Raw genomic sequence first — 19,527 nt, forward strand, 5'->3', positions numbered from 1 at the left:
GTGGCACAGTGGATAGAGCACCAGCCCTGGAGTCAGGAGGACCTTAACACTTACTAGCTGTATGACCCTAGGCAGGTTACTTAACCCCAATTGCCTCACCAAAAAAAAAAAAATTAGAGCAGATCTAATAGAAGCTAATGATTTCATGAGGCAATAACAAGAAATACTAAATCAAAGTCAAAACACTGAAAAAATACAAGAAAATGAAAGCTATCTTAGAAAAATAATTGATGTGGAAAACAGATTGAGGAGAAAGAAAATAAGAATCATCAGACTATGAATGCTGATAAAAAAGCCTAGACAGCTTATTTCAAGAAATCTGAAAAGAAAATTACCTAGAACTCAGAACTAGAGGGCAAAAATGGAACTAGAAAGAATCCACTGGTTGCCTCCTCAAAAAAACATTATAGCCCAAATCCAGAGCTCCCAGGTCAGAGAAAAATTACATCAGGAAGCCAGAAAGAATGAGTTGAAGTACTGAGGAACCACAGTTGGGATTGATTACACTTGATTTAGCAGCCAACAGTATAAAGGAGTAGAGAACTTGAAGTGCAATATTACCAAAGGCAAAGGATATGGGCTTACAGCTAAGAATAACTTACCCAGCAAAACTGAGTATAATGCAACAGGGGGAAAATGGATCTTCAATGAAATAGAGGATTTCCAAGGATTTCTAGGGGGCAGCAAGATGGCACATCTCATCAAGTTCAAATTTGGCTTCAGACAGTTACTAGCTGTGTGATCCTGGGCAAGTCACTTAACCTTGTTTGCCTCAGTTTCCTCAGCTATAAAATGAGCTGGAGAAGGAAATGGCAAAGCACTTCAATATCTTTGCCAAGAAAACCCCAGATGGGATCACAAAGAGTGAGACATGACTGAACAATGACAACAAAAGATTCCTAATGAAAAGCACAAAGATTTAGAGAAACTTTGAAAGATAAACATGAATGAAGAATGATAAAAGACTAAACAAAGATAAACTACATTCAAATATGGGAAGATTATACATGTGTACCCTATCATCATTGGGGTTCATAGAAGGAATCCAATTAGGCAAAGTCTGGGAGTGCTTCTGTATGTCTTAATAATCAAGAGAAGAATGGAAAGAGAGGGAAGAGGCATACATTGAGAATTGGCAGGGGTGGGACAGGGAGGGAGAGACAAGTTAGGGAAGAATATCTCACATAATCAGGGTACACAAATTGACATCTTTACAAAGAGGAGAACATGGAGGGGAGTAGTTGACACTTGAGCCCCACTTTCATCTGAACTGGTCAAAAGAAGGAAGAATACACATGTACACACACAGTTGGGTACAGAAATATATTTCATTTAACAGGGAAATAAGGGAGAAAGGGGAAAAGAGTAGGAATTGGGAGGTAGATTAAGGGAGAGATTAATCCTAAGCAAAACTAATTCTAAGGAGGTACAAAACTATATCTCTTTTTGAGAATCTGAGGGGGTGCCTATAAATTGGGGAATAGATGAACAAGTTATGGTATATGGATGTGACATAGAGGTGAACTCTTCTCAGTATAATGACTAATCAGGATTCCAGAAGACTAATAATGAAACATGTTAGCCATCACCTGATAAAAATGTGAAAGACTCAGAATGCAGAATGAGACAATATATATTTTAGGATATGGCCAGTGTGGAAATTTGTTTTGATTGACTATACATATGTGTAATGGGCTTTGATTTTCTCAATGGGGATGGGAAGATTAGGGTGGGTAGGGTAAAAAGGTTAATCTTGAGTGATTAAAAAAATAGTAGTTACCCGTACTATATTATTCAGATGGTCCATCTCTTATTCCTCATTCTTGATATATGACTGGTCCACATGTCTTACATGTTCTCAAAACCAGTGGCTTTTTTATGATACTTATGCACGAATCATTGTTGGCAGCATGTCGTAATCTACATATACCTATTTTGTCCTTTTCCATTGTTATTAAAATATATTTCTAAATAGTGAGAACAACTGGGCAGGGAGCAGCTTGAAATGGAAAGTAATTCATGATGACAAGTTATAAACAAAGTTATTTAACTTCAGAATGAAGGTAGTTTCCTGGAAAAAGCCTATAATCTTATTAAATGCCCATGGAACACAATTTTTTGCACATATTTGGCCATCTTCATATAGCCAAAGGAAACCAGAAGGTTGTCAATGATCCTAGGAATATAAACAGTATTAATAGCTCAAGTCAAATTTAGGATTAAGTAGCTACTTTGGGAAAGAAAAAAAGTATTTTTTAAAGTTAGCAGGAGTTTGATCAGGGAACCCTTTATCAATCAAGTTCTCCTAACTCAATCGATGAAATTATATGATTAAAAGGGAAAGAGATCACCAACCTATAGGGACCACTGATAAACCTAGGCTATAGTTTAGGGGAAGAAAAAGGGTGAGGAAGAAAAGAATAGGAAAAAGAGAGCAGAAAAGGGAGAAAGGATGGAGAGACACATACAGAAGAGAGAATGAGCAAAGAATGAGGGGTATATGGTAGTGGTAGAAGCAGAGTGGATGGTGGGTAGGGAATGTCTTAGTGATCTACAGTGACATCTGTTCCTTTGGGTTTTGTTCATTCCCATATGACTTTTAAGTTTAATTAAGGGTGGAGATTGTCCTCATTTCAAAAACTGCCTTTCCTGATTTTTCTGACTAGGGCTGGATCATGGATGGCATTCCTGAAACTCGAGAACAGGCACTGATGATACAGACTTCTGGAATCTCTCCCAGGCATGTCAGTAAGTGGCATTCAGTCTCAGGCTCACATGACATCCACATTCCTCCAATACAGAAACAAACTAGACAGTCAGTATCTTTAACATGTTTTTCTTTTTCCCCCATTTCTCTTTCTAGTTGTGCTGAGTGCTCCAGATACTGTCCTGATTGAGAGAAATCTGGGCAAACGGATTGATCCTTACAATGGAGGTAATGTTATTATGAGGTATTTGAGAATGGAGACTGTCTTTTGCCTCTTTTTGTATCCCCAGCTCATAGCACAGTGCCTGGCACATAGTAGGTGTTTAATCATTATTTACTGACTGACTGACTCCTGCAGATGGGTCTCCTCTAATGGAGAGTTTAAAAAATAGTATGGTAGACACTAATCACACCAAGATGGTAGAATCAATCTTATAAGGAAACCATAGCTGTGTTACGGTGATCCTTCTTTCTTTTGTCCCCCTTCTGTTCTTAGATTCATAAATCAATAGACTCATAAAATCTGAGAAACAAATCTAATTCAGCACTCCCCAAATTTATTTGACAATTCAATTGAACAAATAGTTATTAAGCACCTACTATGTATAGTTTTTGGTACTGGATACACAAAGGCAAAATGAAACAGTCTTTGCCCTCAACTGGCTTACATTATACTAGGAGAATTTAGCATGTACACAGATAAGTATAGTACAAAAATAGCTGAGAATAGAACATGAGCAGTTGTGGGAGTGAGGGAAGGCTTCATAAAAGAAATGGTGCCTGAGTTGATCACTGAAGGAAGGATTCTGAGAGGTAAAGATGAGGAAGTACATTCCAAACATAGGAAACAGCCTGAGTATGAAGTTGGGAGATGGAATATTGAGTTTAGGAGACCAACTAGTAGTGTAGATTGGCCTTGGAAAATTTTTGGATTTGAAACATATTCATAGAACTCATAAATACTAATCTGAAGAGTCCTGGAGATGTGGACTATCATTGGGGATTAGGACCAATCAAGGAAATTATAGATTAAGATTGAGGAAATGGGGGCAGCTAGGTGGCGCAGTGGATAGAGCACCGGCCCTGGAGTCAGGAGTACCTGAGTTCAAATTTGACCTCAGACACTTAACACTTATTAGCTATGTGACCCTGGGGCAAGTCACTTAACCCCAATTGCCTCACTAAAAAAAAAAAAAAAAGATTGAGGAAATGAAGTTTATATTTTCATACCAAACATACCATTTTGTGGCATGTAGTATTTTTCATACATACATAATTTACTCTTTGATATTTTAGAGGGTCATATTTCTATTATTAATTTTTTTGCCACACAATGTCTATTCACATCTTATGGAACACAATTTAGAACATGCTGATCTAATCCAATTTCTTTATTTTGAAGAGGAGAAAAGTGGGGATTAGAAAGGTTAAGAGCCTTGCCCAAGGTCACTGTAGGAAGGATGTGTCCTTAACAACTGTATGAGGGGAATGGGAGAGGACTTTCTCTCCTCATCCCAAGTAGGTGCCAGAGGGCCTGGTGGAACAAGTGCCAATGAGTGCCCTTTCCCCAAAACCTTTCTGTCAGTCCTCCCTTCTCTCCTTGCCTCATGGCTGAACGTTGACACCCATGGAAGGGAAATCAGAATCTCCATTTCGCTCAGACCATTGAGCCCTTTTCCCCTTTTTCTAATGGTGGTGGGCTAGTTCCCCACCCCCTCCTACACAGTGGACATGGCTGTTCACTTTGCTGAGCAGAAAGCCACCAATTACAATTCTTCTGGTAAGATGGAGGACCTCCAGACCTTACAATCTGCCCTTCCCTTACATCCTCTGGCCTCATGGGCTCTATTATCTATCCTAGTGCTGAACACTTATAACTTCTGGATCTTTTCATCCAACTGAACATTCCTGTGTGCATTGTGTCTTCTCCACCACCCCAATTCCTATTAAAGTATGAAGTCCTTGAGTACAGGGAGTGTCTTGCTTTTCTATTTGTGTCTCCTGGTCTTGGCATAGCCCCTGGCATATTGTAAACACTTAAATGCTTTATTCATTTATTCAGGATTAAGTCTATCTCATGTGTAGGACTTCATCCATCCATCCACTCCAATATTTTGATTTAATGTTATAACCCAGAAAGATGAGAACTTCCTTTCCATTTGGCCTCAGGACCCTATTATAAGCAGGAGACTAATAGTAATTGCATAAATAGCCCATGGCACTTTGGGGAATGTATCAGTGATGTGAGATTGTGACTTTAGGGGTGTTGTTTTATGTCTATGGCTATTTTTGGACAGTCAACTGCACATCTACCTTAGTAAATGGAGCATACATGAAGATGCTAATTGTGTTGGAGTCTTTTACATCTTTTAAGGGAGGAAGCCTGCTAGGGACCAAGGCAAATAGCTTTTCCTCTCCCTCTACCTGGAGAACGGGAGGTGGGGAACAGTGGTATGGATAGTGTAAAGTGGTAAATAATTCACAAAATCATTTATATTTGTCTTGAAAATATATTACAACAACTCATTTTGTTTTGTATCAATAGACACATTCTTAATTAGGTTTGTTTACAGTGAAGGTCTCTACTAGTCTTCATTCAGGAGTCACCTTGGCTTCTGGCTATCTGTACTGTGTTTTCTTCAGTTGTAATCTGTGATTATTCATCCCTTCCAAATATACTGAAGCAGAAAGAAATTGAATTCTTGCTCAATCTAATAAAACCCAAGAGAATACCTGGGGACTGAACTAAGAACTTGTCCAATATATTTATTGGATGAATAATTGAATGAATTTTGGATGGTAACCAGACTCTGTAGATGAAAGATTTCTAAACTTTATATTAGCATCAATTGAGGTCCAATACAGAAAGTGTGGAAGATGGTGTATTTGATCCTCAGTGGTCAGAGCTTGGGTGATTTGGAGCAATGACCTTTTGTTCTAATAGATTCTCTCCTACCCCCCTTTTTTTCCAGAGGTTTATCATACAACTTTTGACTGGCCCTCGGAGCCTGAAGTGCAGAACCGGCTGAGGGCGCCTTTGGGCATCTCTGAGGAGGAAACGGCCAAGAGGCTAATGGAGTATCACAGGAACATTAATAGGATTCTCCCTTCTTATCCTAAAATTTTGAAGGTTATCAGTTCTGACCAGCCTTGTGTTGATGTCTTCTACCAAGGTAAATACAAAGTCGTAGCATCATTTGAAATATTCCAGAAATGTTCAAGATAACCATCAAAATATAGCAACATCTTATTTATCCAGTGTCTTTATAACAATTTCTGAGGCTATTGTATATGTGTCCTATCTTCTTGAAGGCAGGGACTGTCTTTTGCCTCTTTTTTTGTCTCTAGTGCTTAACAAAATCCCTGATAAATAGTAGTTGCTTAATAAATGTTTATTGATTGATTGAAGAGAAGGCAGCCACACTGAAAACAGGAAGAAATGTTGAGCCACCCTATATAAGATTTGCTCCAAATGGATACATGACTTGGATAGAGAAAGTCATATTATTAATAACTGGGAAGAACAAAGAAGAAATTTCATTTCAAATATATGGTTAAGGAAATTACTGTAATAAATAAATTTCCACATTACCAAATAGGGGGACAAAGAGGAAAAATAAACAATTCTGATCATATAAAACTTAGAAGTTTTTGCACAAACAAAACTGATTCAGATAAAATTAGAAGGGAAATAAATTATTGGGAAAAAAAATCTTTGCAATAGGTTTTTTCTGATAAAGGTTCTAATTCCAAGATATATAAGGAATTGATTCAAATTTCTAAGTGCCATTTCCCAGTTGATAAATGATCAAAAGATATAAATAGGCAGTTTTCAGAGAAAGAAATCCAAGTTATAAATAGTCAAATTAAAAAATGCTCCACGTCACAGATAATTTAAAAAATATAAATTAAAGCAACTGTAAAGTTTTACTTCACCCATCAGATTGATAAAAATGACAAAAGATGAAAATAACAAATGTTGGAGGGACTTCAGGAAAAAGGCATACTTGGGCATTGCTTGTGGCTGTGAATCAATTCAGCCATTTTGGAAAACAATTTGTAACTATGCCCCCCCCCCCAAAAAAAAATCCTTTGACCCAAATACCATGACTATGTCTTATTCCCTGAGAGATTAAAGAAAAAAGGAAAAGAACTAACCTGTCCGAAAATATTTCAGCTATTTTTATAGTGGCAAATTATTGGAAACTAATGGGGTGCTTACCAGTTGGGGAATGGCTAAACAGATGATAATATATGAATGTAACAATACTATTGTGCCATAAGAATTGATGGAAGGGATAGTTTTGGAGAAACCTAGGAAGACTTATATAAAGTGATACAGAGTGAAGTGAACAGATCCAGGAGAATGATTTATGCAATAACAATAATGTAAAAAGGAACAAATTTGAAAAAATTAAGAACTCTGATCAATGCAAAGACATAATTCAATGCATAATTCCAGAAGCCTAATGATTATGTGTTGTCTCCCCCCCCCCCCCCCCCCCCCCCCGCACCCTCAGCCAAATGCTGAGGGCAGGGGAGGAAGAGAAAATACATACTTGATAACTGAAAAAAAAGTTTTAAAAAGAAATGATAGGGAGGTAATAGACTAGAAAAACTATAAAAAGTGGAGTCAACCTCAAAAGTTTGAAGTAATTTAATTTGGGTGTGAGTTCCTGAACACATCACTGTGGCTCCTCTGTAGTTCAATAATTAATGTCATTCTTTTCCTGAGTCATAAAGAAAAAGGGAAATTATGTTTAATAATCCTGTTTATTCAAAAAAGAGTGTAATGGGGCAGCTAGATAGCACAGTGGATAAAGCACCGGCCCTGGATTCAGGAGTACCTGAGTTCAAATCCGGCCTGGGACACTTGACACTTACTAGCTGTGTGACCCTGGGCAAGTCACTTAACCCCCATTGCCCCACAGAAAAAAAAAAGAATTTAAAAAAAAAAGAGTGTAATGTATTTTAGAAATATGCCCATTTCAAAGAATTAGCATTTTAAAATATATTCCCCCCCCCCCGCCCCCCGCCCCGTGCTTAAAAGTTCAACTTTCAGTTATCTGGAAAATTCTCCAATTTCCTAAAAGTGCCGGATGGTTGAGGAGTATCTGTATGTAATCTGTTAACACAGACAGAGCAATGAGGAAAACTGAGGCAATTATCTGAATAAACCTCTTAAAGAAAAGGACATTTAGACTCTGAGGGATTGAATTATCCAGGTCAGATACCCATAGTAATCACCCTTGATCCTGTTACCCACATAGACACAGCCATCCTTGGACCATTTAATTGAAGAATTACAGTATGAAGGGGTGTGATGAGTAAGTTGCCTTTGCTTTGATTAGTTTTCTGAAGCCTGATTTTACCTGATCGATATCTGAGGTACAATCTTATTATTTTGAAATTGAAGAAGAAAAAAATAATCAACCAGCAGTTGAAAGTCCAGAGAATACTACACTTTAAAAAAATCCCAGTCTTGTGATTACTTATAATTTTCTAGTTATTTTGCATCTCAAAAGGATCTTTAATAACAAGCACTGTACTTCCAAGATAAACAACCGAGAAGTTTATATTATGCCACGATTCTGAATTTATACATTAATTACTTCCAAATTACTTAATTAAATTTAAAAGTTCATATGATTGTTCATAAAGAATTCATGCTCAGAATTGTAAATAAAAATGTGACTGTCTGAATATTTATTATTATTAATTAATAATGTAGAGAGATAAATTGAAAATTGGAATAAAAAAATAATCTCTAGTTTGTTTTTCCCCCTCCTCTCTGCAGTGTATGAACCAGCCAGATATTTTTAAAAGAATAATTAGATGTTGAGACTGTCTGGGGGATCATTATTTCTAATTAACTTAGTTATTTACTGTAAATTAAGCACCATTTGTAAGCAGGCTGCTTTGCCTGTAGTGTGTATGCTTTTAGACATTTTGGATTGTGAAAAGGATTGAAGAAAAAGACTCTTTTACTTGGCAAGCTTTCTCCAGCTTTTCCTTGTTTGGGGAGAGGATGCAGGCAACATGTTACAGTGAAAAGAATATTAGTTCTACTCTCAACTCTGATATTTACTAGCTATGTGACCTTGGTGGGGGGGGGTAATTCACAGAATGTTTCTGGGCCTCAGTTTACCCATTGATAAGATGAGTTAGGGTGGACTTAAGGTTCTTTGAGATTCCTTCCAACTAGAATGTTTAATGTTTTAACATTTTTTAACATTCTCAAGGCTCTTTCAGAGTCACCATTCTGTGGTCTACAGTCTCTCCTCGCTCTAATGCTTTGTGCTCTAACGTTCTATGGACTGAGTTGTTCCATTCTGACATTCCTTATTCTAAGGATTCTTTCAGATTCGTTGTTCTGTGTTTTAACAATATTTGGCCTGAAGTCTCTTCCAGCTTTAATAGTTTCTGTTCTAACATTCTTTACTCTGCTGTGACTTTCAACTCTAACATTCTGGGATCTCCGTTTTAGTCTGAGTCCCCATCCGTGTTCTATGGATCTGTGAAGACTGTTGACTATGAAATTCCCACCATTTCATCACTAGGTAACAGTTCCTCCCCTTTTTGAAATGTCTCATTTCCTGAAATCAGGTGCATCTGCATCTCCTTCTTCTGTTCCTTCAGCGGGGGAGAAACCAGAAACTCCATTTAGAAGGGTCATGGAAATAAGAAGTCATTCTGGGACCAAAGGCCACTGTCCTTACACACAAACTTGCAATCTAATTGTCTTTTACAATTGCAAATTGACTGCAAAGCCTGAGTCCTAGTTCCCTCAGAAGGCCTGGCTAAGGAGAAGGGGATCCGGTTTCAACAGGGGGGGGGCCTGCAACCTAGTAAAATGCCTGCTGTTAGATCTCCAAAGTGTCTGCCTTTTCCTCGGACTGATGAGCCTGTCTCACTTCCCCAAGCCTTTGTCCCTCTGGCTTCAGGTGGTCTCACTTGTTTTCTCTTATGACTCTCTGGCCCCTGAAGCACGCTGCTATGATAGTCACCTCATTTCCAGAGGTATCTCACCTCCGTGTTTCCATTTCTCTTTGTTCATCAAATGCCACGCACACCCTACTCAGTCCTGTGGAGCTAAACCCCACCATCTCCCTGACCTATTTGATCATCATCTCTTTAGGGACTTGCAACAAAGTTTGTGTCACTGGAGTGCAGCTGCACGGATTATTCTTCACAAATCCTGCCGTCCTTTAGAAGTTCCCAGGAGATAGGCCCTTGGACTAATAAATTTATTAGAACCCTCCATCTAATACCAGGCATGATCAGTAGAAATCAAATCAGATTCTGACAAGGGAGAATAGAATGAGTCTAGGGGCTTCACGCCACCCCTCTTTTTCATGATGATGATGGTGGTGATGATGATAATAAAGCTTGAAGAAGTCCACAATCCTGTTTGATTTTTGATTCCATTCATGTACAGCTCACATACCAATAACAAGTATTTTGAACATGTGGGAAAGAATAGCCCATAGAAGCCCCTGTATTTTATAGTGATCGGTGGGCAGTGCTCTGGTGCTTCTGCAGCTTTGCCTGAAATTAATCGCTCCCCTCCTCGCCCCTCTGCCTTTCCTATGTCTTTCCATGGAGGGCAGCGTCCCTGAAATGTAATTACTTTCCCCTGCCACTCTGGTGGCTACTCAGCAGAGATCCAGAGTTTCCATGGTGTTCTAAAAGATGGGAATAATTGTTCCCATTAAGAAAGGCAAAGCAAAGGGTGTGGTAAGCTGGTTTTCTTTTACTTGGGACCTTGGATTTATTATCCCCATATCCTTTCTCTTCAGCTCTGACCTATGTCCAAAGCCAGCATCGGTCGAATGCTCCTTTTACTCCAAAGATTTTGCTCTGTGGACCCACGGGCAGTGGGAAAAGTCTACAGGCAGCTCTCCTTGCTCAGAAATATGGCATTATCAATGGTAAGTTTCCAATAAATATGTTCCATCTCCTTTCCAACTTTTTTTTTGGGGGGGGAAGGTGATAATTTATCTTTTTTCTCTTCTGCTATGTGCTCACACATTTTTTCAGTTAATCCATCACTGCAGAATAACTCTTTCCCCTGAAAAATATTGCCATAAAACATTAACCAAATAAAGTCATATATCCAGGTCCAAACCAGTTAGAACATTTTTTTTCTAGTCACCATGTTTATACCCTTTAGAGTGGTAGTTTTTCATGTGTTATACACCAGAGATGCCCTCATACTTTGAATTCTCCATTGAAACCGTGGATCTTGCATAATGTGGGCTCTCTTCTTTCTTTCTTTCTTTCTTTATTTGTTTTATGGTGGCATGCAACAATCCCAGCCCAGAGTGCTGTTTACAGGCCAAACAATTTTTGAACTGGATGGAGACTTTTTGCTGTATACCATTTCAATAAATATTTCACCAGGAGGAGAGAAAATATTGAAATGAGCTCTCCTAGCCTTTCACAGGGTGGTCCCAGGTGGCATTAGATGCCAGCATGTGTTAAAAAGCATAAAGGATTTGGAAGTCAGAGGAAATAGCACCAGACAGGGCAGTGTAGTTGGTGAGAGTTAAAGGCCCTGCCTCAAACTCTTTGCAACCCTGAAACAACCTCCATTTTATTTTTAAAGATAATATATAGTTCAATAACCTGTTTCCCCACTCCAGTTTCAACTCTTGGAAGTTTCTAGAGGATCTTCTGCTTGATAAATGCTTTTATTTCTTTCACTTTACACACCAAAGTTATTCAGAATAACCAGGGTCAGAGTCTCTGTGTTTGCATATATAAAATGAATGATTGCTTAGTTATCCATTATATTTGATCAGTAAAGATAGATATTTTGACCAAATTTTTTTACTTTTTGTTCTTACTGTAAAAGGTTGTTAGTTTTGGTAAGCCAAATTTGTCTAGATAGTATGTTCTTTATTTGATTTTACTTATATAATCAGCTTTGCAAGTCTTTTTATAACTAAAATCCTAGTTGCAATTAATAGAATATATTGGCATTTTGTCACAAATGAGAAGAAAATGCACAGTCATCCTTGGTTTAAAGATGCTCTTGTAGTCTGTATGTATTATATTTGTACATGTTCAGTTATAACAAACACATTAAGGAATGAAGATCTGATAAAGCACAAATTGTACTTGATTTAAAAAAATGGCTAGATTAATGAAATTTTTAGTTTATCCTTAAGTAATTATCATTGTGCTCTATTTTTATTTTGTGTAATATATTTCATTCAGTAATGTTTTTATTTGGATTCTTTCCCCATAAACTAATAGCACAGAAATGAACTTAACTGGTGAAATTTTTCTAAGAAAGAAACTAAAAGAGTGACCCATCATAATTTTTCCTTTTTATGCTGTCATTTCTTGATTATATGTTAGAATGGAAGTCTTTTTTTGTTGTTATCTTAGACAACTGAGCATTTGCATCTAAAATATTTTAGAATCTACAGAGCTATCCTTGATCAAATTTAAGACAACATAATTAACTCAGTTCAGCTAGCTAAGGTTTGGGCAGGTAGCTAACACATTTACAGAATTTCTATGCTGAGATACAGAGTTGCTATAGCAAGTAAAAGGATTTTATTTTTCTGTGTCTTAAGTAGTGAAAGCTTTGTCTTTTCTTGCTTTGTCTCCATACACCCACTTACTAACTACCAAACTATACTTTTCCTCATTTTCTTAAAAACAAAGGAAACCACAAATTGACAATTATGGACAATGGTGGATGATGGTTCATGAGACCAAACGTCTAGTCAGTCTAGACATATTGAGTGACTGACTGCTGTCTATAGAAGCTGATACAAGGTTCCAGAAATGAGTAGATGGAGAAGATAGAGCTTGAAAATCTTCTTTAGACACTGCTTCTAAAATTTAAATATTTGAATGTAGGGGTTGTCTTTTTTGGGTCATTTAAGTCATATCTGACTCTTTGTGACCACATTTCTCGGCAAAGATACTGGAATGGTTTGTCATTTCCTTCTCCAGCTCATTTTACAGATGAGAAACTGAGGCAACTAGGGTTAAGCTACTTGCCCAGGGTCACACAGCTAGTAAGTGTCTTAGACTAGACTGGGTACAAATGTAGAGTTATAACAAAGACATGAAACAAAAGGATTTGGATCAGAAAGAGCATCATCTTGGGAAGGAGTGGAACTGAGCTGAGAATGGGTCCTCTTCTACCATTTTGCTTAATGTAGCTGTGGAACAGCTAGGTGGTGCAGTGTATAAAGCACTGGCCTTGACGTTGGGAAGACATGAGTTCAAATCTCACCTCAAATACCTACTGGGTGACTGTGAGTAAGTCACTTAACCCCAATTGCCTTAAACATCCAGGACCATCTCCAGTTGTCCTGATATATATCTTGTCACTGGACCCAGATGGCTCTGGAGGGGAGAGTGAGGTGGTAACCTTGCACAGCCCTCCCTCACTTAAATCCAATTCATTGCAAGTCATGACATCACCTCAATGTCATGGTCCTCTTTCAAGAATGAAGGACAAACAACAATGATGTAGCTGTATCCTTTGCAGTTGTCAGCTTATATCACTGCTTATAAAAAAAGCCACAGAAATATAGACTTTTATAGCTGGAAGGGACTTTAGAGATCATCTGTTCCAACTTCCTTATTTGAGAGATGGGGAACAAGTTGTGAAGCTTGTCCAACTTCATAGCCCTTAGTGGTGGAACTCAGGTCTCTGACCTCCCAACTTGATGAAGTCCTGTGGCCACCACCACCAACAATAAAGTCACTTGACCTCTCTTTTCTTCATTACAAATCCCATTTTGTTTTTTCCATCTAAAATTCCAGAATCTTTACAATGAAATATGATACTGAAGTATCCTTTTCATTAATGTTACAGTAAATTAGTTGTAATTGCTTTGGACAGAATTGTTATCAGTACATACTCATGATGAACAAAATAACGGGTAACTAATTTCGTTGGTAAAGGAGCCCTCGGTTTTTGCATGTGATTTTATTAGTACTCCCTGCTTCAGGTTCAGGTTGAAAAATGCATTGTTGGCAAAAGTAAGAAGAAGACTATGCAAATAGCAACTAAGGTGAAAATTGAGTAGCATGGCTTAATAATAAAGAGTCCTTTGTTATTAATAGTAAGCACTGCTTCTAAAGGGTATTGTGTCTTTAAATGTTTTTTGTTTTTTTTTTTTTTTAGTGAGGCATTTGGGGTTAAGTGACTTGCCCAGGGTCACACAGCTAGTAAGTGTTAAGTGTCTGAGGTCGGATTTGAATTTAGGTCCTTCTGAATCCAGGGCCGGTGCTCTATCCACTGAGCTAGCTAGCTGCCCCTGTGTGTCTTTAAATGTTAACAGTGCAAACATGGCCATATCAGCCACATTTTGAAAATTACTCACCAGGGACCATCCTGAAACAGAAGTGATTTGCAAATGGAAAGGATCATTCTCATAACTAGCAATTGATACTTCCTGGCTCTTGTGCTCCTAATAGTACCTGCGTAATAACATTATTAACACAAGTGTATTTGGGGCCTATTATTCAGAATTGTGCTTACTCATTTCCGGACTGGATAGTGTTTGTTCCCACTAAGTCAGGGAATATCAAATTTTGCTCAGTAATTCCAAGTTTAAACTAGGCCCTCCTGGATTTCCTATTTTGGTGACATATCTTATTAGTGTCTTTTCTCTTGCCTTCCATTTTTAATATGTTCTTCACCAAATGTATTCCTTTTCATTTCACAGCCCTTGCTGCTCAGTTTCTGTATGATATTTGTTTTTGCTTGGCCATACTCTCATACGAGAAAAGCCCTTTTATTTTTTTCCATCCGCAGTGACCTTTTTCTACCATGCAGCTTTGGGGCTTATTTTTCTCTTCCTCCCATCTTATTTAAAATTTAACCTATGTCTTTCTGTTCCTCTTTTCCCTCAGTCTGCTGTGGGCACCTGCTGAAAGAAGCAGTTGCAAGCAAGACGAATGTTGGAGAACTCATCCAGCCATTTTTTGAAAAGGAAATGCAAGGTGGGCCATATCACCTGCTAACCACCAAAGGGTTCCAGGTTCTGATGAGAAATAATCCAGGGTGGGAAATCTTTGATACCCTAGGGTTTCACTGTGGGGAAAGATAACCAAGTGAGTCAAAGATGAACTGTTTCATAAACAAAGATTCATTTGCTTTATTCATGAGTATGCATTCAAGTTTGATCCCCAATTGAGGCAAGTTTATGGACACTGACCTGTTTTTGCAGTAACATTGATTGTTTCTAACTTATCTCATTCAGAATTTAGAACCAGAAAGGACCTTAAAGATAATTTGGGTCAACCCTCCCCCCCTCACGGGGGAAAGAGAATAGAAGGAAATTGTCCAACATAGAGTGAGTTAACAGTGGCAAAGCTTGGCTCAGAGCCCAGGTCTCCTAATTCCTAGTCCAATGTTCTTCTCTAACACCCTTAGATTATAATGATGGAAGGGAACTATATTTCAAATAGATTTTTTTAAAACAGATTTTTAAAAATCTATTTCCTTTATGAACTTGAAATTTGATTTGGGGCTATCTGTTTTAGGTAGATTAGATATTCTCTTGCCTAAAGGTAGGGAGAGTAAAATGATCACTCTACGTCCCCTCTAGAGCAATGACATTTAGTGTAAGAGATCCAGTGGCCCATGGGGTTAGGTGCCCCCTCCAACTAAGGCACACTATCTTGGAACTCACACAGACCAGGGTCAGTCCTGGTGGGGACTATAACTCCTCCCCCAGAATACAAGGCAGATTCTCCTCACATTCTTTGGCTCATTCTGCCCCCTCATTCCAGAATAGAAATCTGGAGAGCAGTGTTTTCAACAAAGCTTAGATTTGGCTCAGATCCCAAGAGAGATTTACAAGGTCCTTTCTAAAAAGGTACTCGTGAACAAAATAGATTGATCAGGTATAGGACAACTATTTAATTCCTCTACCACAAAAGAAATAGTTAAACACAAAAGACTCATAACCATGCATTGACAAATCCTTAAAGCATCATATAAATACTTAAGACAGGAACAGGCATTTCACTTTCACCTCAGCTCTGAATTGTCTAAAACCTTTTATACAATTTTTTTAAAAAATGTATTTATCTTCTGACAAGTCAAGGCATGGCTTTGCCTCATTCTTCTCTCAGTGGATATCTTTTCCTCCAAGAAGCATTATAGTAGCTACAGGGAACACCTCCCACAGGGCAGCTGGCTCCAATTGCAGAACCCAGGGATTCCAAAACTCCCAAAGGAGCTATTGGGTTCAAAATTCATTTTCTTGATATCACTGTTTGGTCACCTGTGCTCAGGAAGAAAAAAAACACAAAGCAGAAGAGGCTGCTAAAACTTTGAGATCCAGTCTCAGGTTCATCTAGACAAGTGTACATTCTCTAGCTGCTTAAAGGATAAGAAGAAATCCTTTCCCCTTCTCTGAGGAAGCCCAAGGGACAGCTATCTGACTCCCAAACTACACATTGAGAAGAGAGGAAGAAGAAACTGAAGAATTGTCTCTCCCTCTGAAGTCTGCTGAATGGATAGTTCGTACTGTTCAGAGTCCTGTCCTTTTTGATGGAGCCCATCTCCCCCTCCCCCCACCCCCTTCATGGTGGGTAGGAGAGAAGAGGCTTTTACATGCCTTCTATCAAGGAGTTCACTTGAAAGGGCAAACATGTCACCACTAGAAGAGACCCAACTCTAGGGACAACACATGATACCAGGCATGCTCCCACTGTTAACTTTAGATTAAGAACTGCTAGAGAGTTTATGTGTTTTCTCTGTTGTGAAATGTGGAAGTAAAGTCTCTGAAAACTATGGAGGAAGAAGAACTGAAGCTTTGTGAGCCACTATGGTATTTATTTTTTGTAGCAATAAATCTAGAGAAGAGAGTCTACCAATATCCAGGTCCAAGACTTCATTCCAGTTTTTCTATTCTTGTAGTTTGGGTAATGAAAAGTAAACGTATTATGATTTAGTAGCTTAAACTATCAAAGTATAAATTGTATAAAGGAAGATTTGGGGTTTAGTGTAAAGAAAAGCTTTTTCTTACATAATTTAAAAATTTTTTACCCAATTACACGTTGAAACAGTTTTTTAAGTATTAAAAACTTTTTTTTTTTTAAGTAAAGCTTTTTAAAAATTAGAGTTGTCCAAGGGGGCAGCTAGGTGGCGCAGTGGATAAAGCACCAGCCTTGGATTCAGGAGTACCTGAGTTCAAATTCGGCCTCAGGCACTTGACATTTAGTAGCTGTGTGACCCTGGGCAAGTCACTTAACCCCCATAGCCCCTCCAAAAAAAATTAGGGTTGTCTAAAAGTGGAGTGGACTACTTGAGGAAGCTCCCAGTGGATAAAGTATTGGACTTGGAAAGACCTGAGTTAAAACCCTACCTCAGATACTTACTAGTTGTGTGACCTTGGGCAAGTGACTTAACCTTTCTCTGCCTCAATTTCCTCGTCTGTAAAATGAGAATAATAATAAAAATTTGGCTTCCAGAGTTGTTGGGAAGACAAAATGAGATAGCTATAAAGCATTTTACAAATGTCAAAGTACTATATAGAAGCTTCTCATCATCATCATCATCAAGTTGAAGTAAAAACTGGATGATGTTGGGGATGTTGTAGAGAGATGTTTTCTGTGCATTCTTTAATATGAACTCAGGCTAACGATGGAGATAGAGTTTTACTGAATGGACAAGTGTTGCAGGAAGAGAATGTCCTCACGAAAAATAACTTGTAAATCTCAACCTAATAATTTTTTAAATGAGATTTCCCTCTTTTTTGCTACATAGAGTACCTAATATTGCAAATTTCTGAAAATGGGCTTTCCTTTTTGTTCTTTCACTACTTAAAACAAGGCCTCTGTGAATAGATATATTTCTCCTAATTTGTGTTTTGTCCAAAGAAAGCTTTTGGGTCAGTAGAAAAGCCCAAAGAGTTCTTCTTTGTAAGAGATTCCAGATTCCAGGATGAGTTTCACAGGGAGAAGATAGGATTCTATGAAATTAAATGATGTGAATTTTGAGATAACATCAGAGAGGTGTAGGGTAAGGTAGGATGAAAGTGGGTTAGGGAACACTTTCTAAATAATCCATGTAACCAAGGAAATAGCATGATTTCTTGTCCTTACTTTCATCTTGTCTTCTCTTTCCAGAAATAATCATTCATAGGATCTTTTCTTGGAGTCACCTTGAAGCATCAGCTCAGACAGATGCTATTTTCCTACCCACAATTTATTTGCCTGTTCAATGCAGTTTCCACCTAGTATTTCTTCCCAAGCCTCTCCCTGTTACATTTCATCTCTGGTCTCCTGTTGCCTTCCTGATTCTGGTGTTTATCTTGTCTAACGCCAGGATGTCCATTGCTGAATATAGGCCTCTATGTTTGGTTGTTTTTAGTAGTATTATTCCAAGGTACAGACTGATTGAGCATTCCTTTAGTAGCAAAATCAAAAACTACCAAGTGACACGGAAGAGGCTTAACTTTTTATATATGATAATAAAAAATATGCATAAGCAACTCAAGCAAACTGGTCCTGAAGGTTGAGGCCACCTCTTGTCCCTGTGGGGATACCTTCACACAGTTACCAAAAAGATCCTTTTAATGTACACGTCTCATGATGTCACTCCAGCACTCAAAAATCAACCGTTAGTGGCTCTTCATTGATTACAGGATAAAATACCAACTCTTCGGCTGGCATTTAAGGCCTTTGCCCACCTTTTGAGCCATCATCTCATTCTCTTCTTCTCTGCACAGTATTCTTCAGATAAACTGAATTATATCCAGACATACTGGATATCAAAGTATCTCATGCCTATTCAGGGGGAAATGCTGCCGTGACCGGGGTATAAAAGACAATCTCATGCTAAATATGGGAACCTTACAGCTGAGGTAAACATTTAAGTCTTATTTAAATGAGGCAGCTAATCAGTGTAATTTTTTTTTTTTTTGCAGGGCCATGGGGGTTAAGTGACTTGCCCAGGGTCACACAGCTAGTATGTGTCAAGTGTCTGAGGCCAGATTTGAACTCAGGTACTCCTGAATCCAGGGCTGGTGCTTTATCCACTGTGCCACCTAGCTGCCCCCTAATCAGTATAATATTGATAGAACCCTAGGCCTAGAGTCAGGAAGATGAGTCCAAACTTGGCCTCAGATGCTGAGTAGCCATGGGTAAGTCACTTAACCTCTGTCTAACTCAGTTTCCTCAACTGTAAAATGGGGATCAGCCCCTATTTCTTTGGGTTAATGTGAGGATCAAATGAGATGGTATTATTACTGAAGTGTTTAACATGGTGCCTGGTACATAGTAGGCATTTAATAAATGCTTGTTCTCTTTTCTTCTGCCTTCCATATTTGAATGTTACTTCATTTTTAGATCCCTAAACAACAAATCATTTCACATATATATGTGTGTGTGTGTGTGTGTGTGTGTGTGTGTGTGTGTGTGTGTGTGTGTGTGTGTGTATATTTCATAGCCTATCTCATAGTCCTTAGAAAAGGGACAAATCAGCAGCCATAAACCTTTGTAGTTTTCAAGCCCTTAGAATGTCAGTGAGGCCAGCAGAATGATGATTGAGATATGAAAGATGTCTACATCTATATGTGAGCTGATGACATTATGGGCCTTGAAAAACCTTTGCGGTTGCCAAAACTGTGAGATTCAAAATTGGATATACGGAGCATTAAACTCCCCCTTTTAACTTTTCCCATATATATATATATATATATATATATATATATATATATCTCCCAGACCACTAAGAAAAAGAAGCTCTGAGCTTTAATCTGTGAGGGATTAGTTTTTATTGCTTGGGAATTTATTAGACAACAAAAGGTGATGCCAATTAGGGAAACAGG

At 38.2% G+C, this 19,527-nt stretch overlaps 1 protein-coding gene across 1 annotated transcript in view; it reads left to right on the forward strand.

The window, feature by feature from the left end:
- Window positions 1-19,527, forward strand: part of AK8 (adenylate kinase 8) — a 170,865-nt gene that overhangs the window by 66,470 nt on the left and 84,868 nt on the right. The window contains exons 6-10 of the mRNA XM_043987061.1: window positions 2,667-2,748; window positions 2,864-2,935; window positions 5,680-5,880; window positions 10,507-10,638; window positions 14,597-14,686. Of these exons, the coding sequence (XP_043842996.1) occupies window positions 2,667-2,748; window positions 2,864-2,935; window positions 5,680-5,880; window positions 10,507-10,638; window positions 14,597-14,686 (577 nt within the window). The remainder of the gene's footprint in view (window positions 1-2,666; window positions 2,749-2,863; window positions 2,936-5,679; window positions 5,881-10,506; window positions 10,639-14,596; window positions 14,687-19,527) is intronic.

The sequence above is a fragment of the Dromiciops gliroides genome, chromosome 2 (assembly GCF_019393635.1).
Source record: "Dromiciops gliroides isolate mDroGli1 chromosome 2, mDroGli1.pri, whole genome shotgun sequence".
NCBI lineage: Eukaryota > Metazoa > Chordata > Mammalia > Microbiotheria > Microbiotheriidae > Dromiciops > Dromiciops gliroides.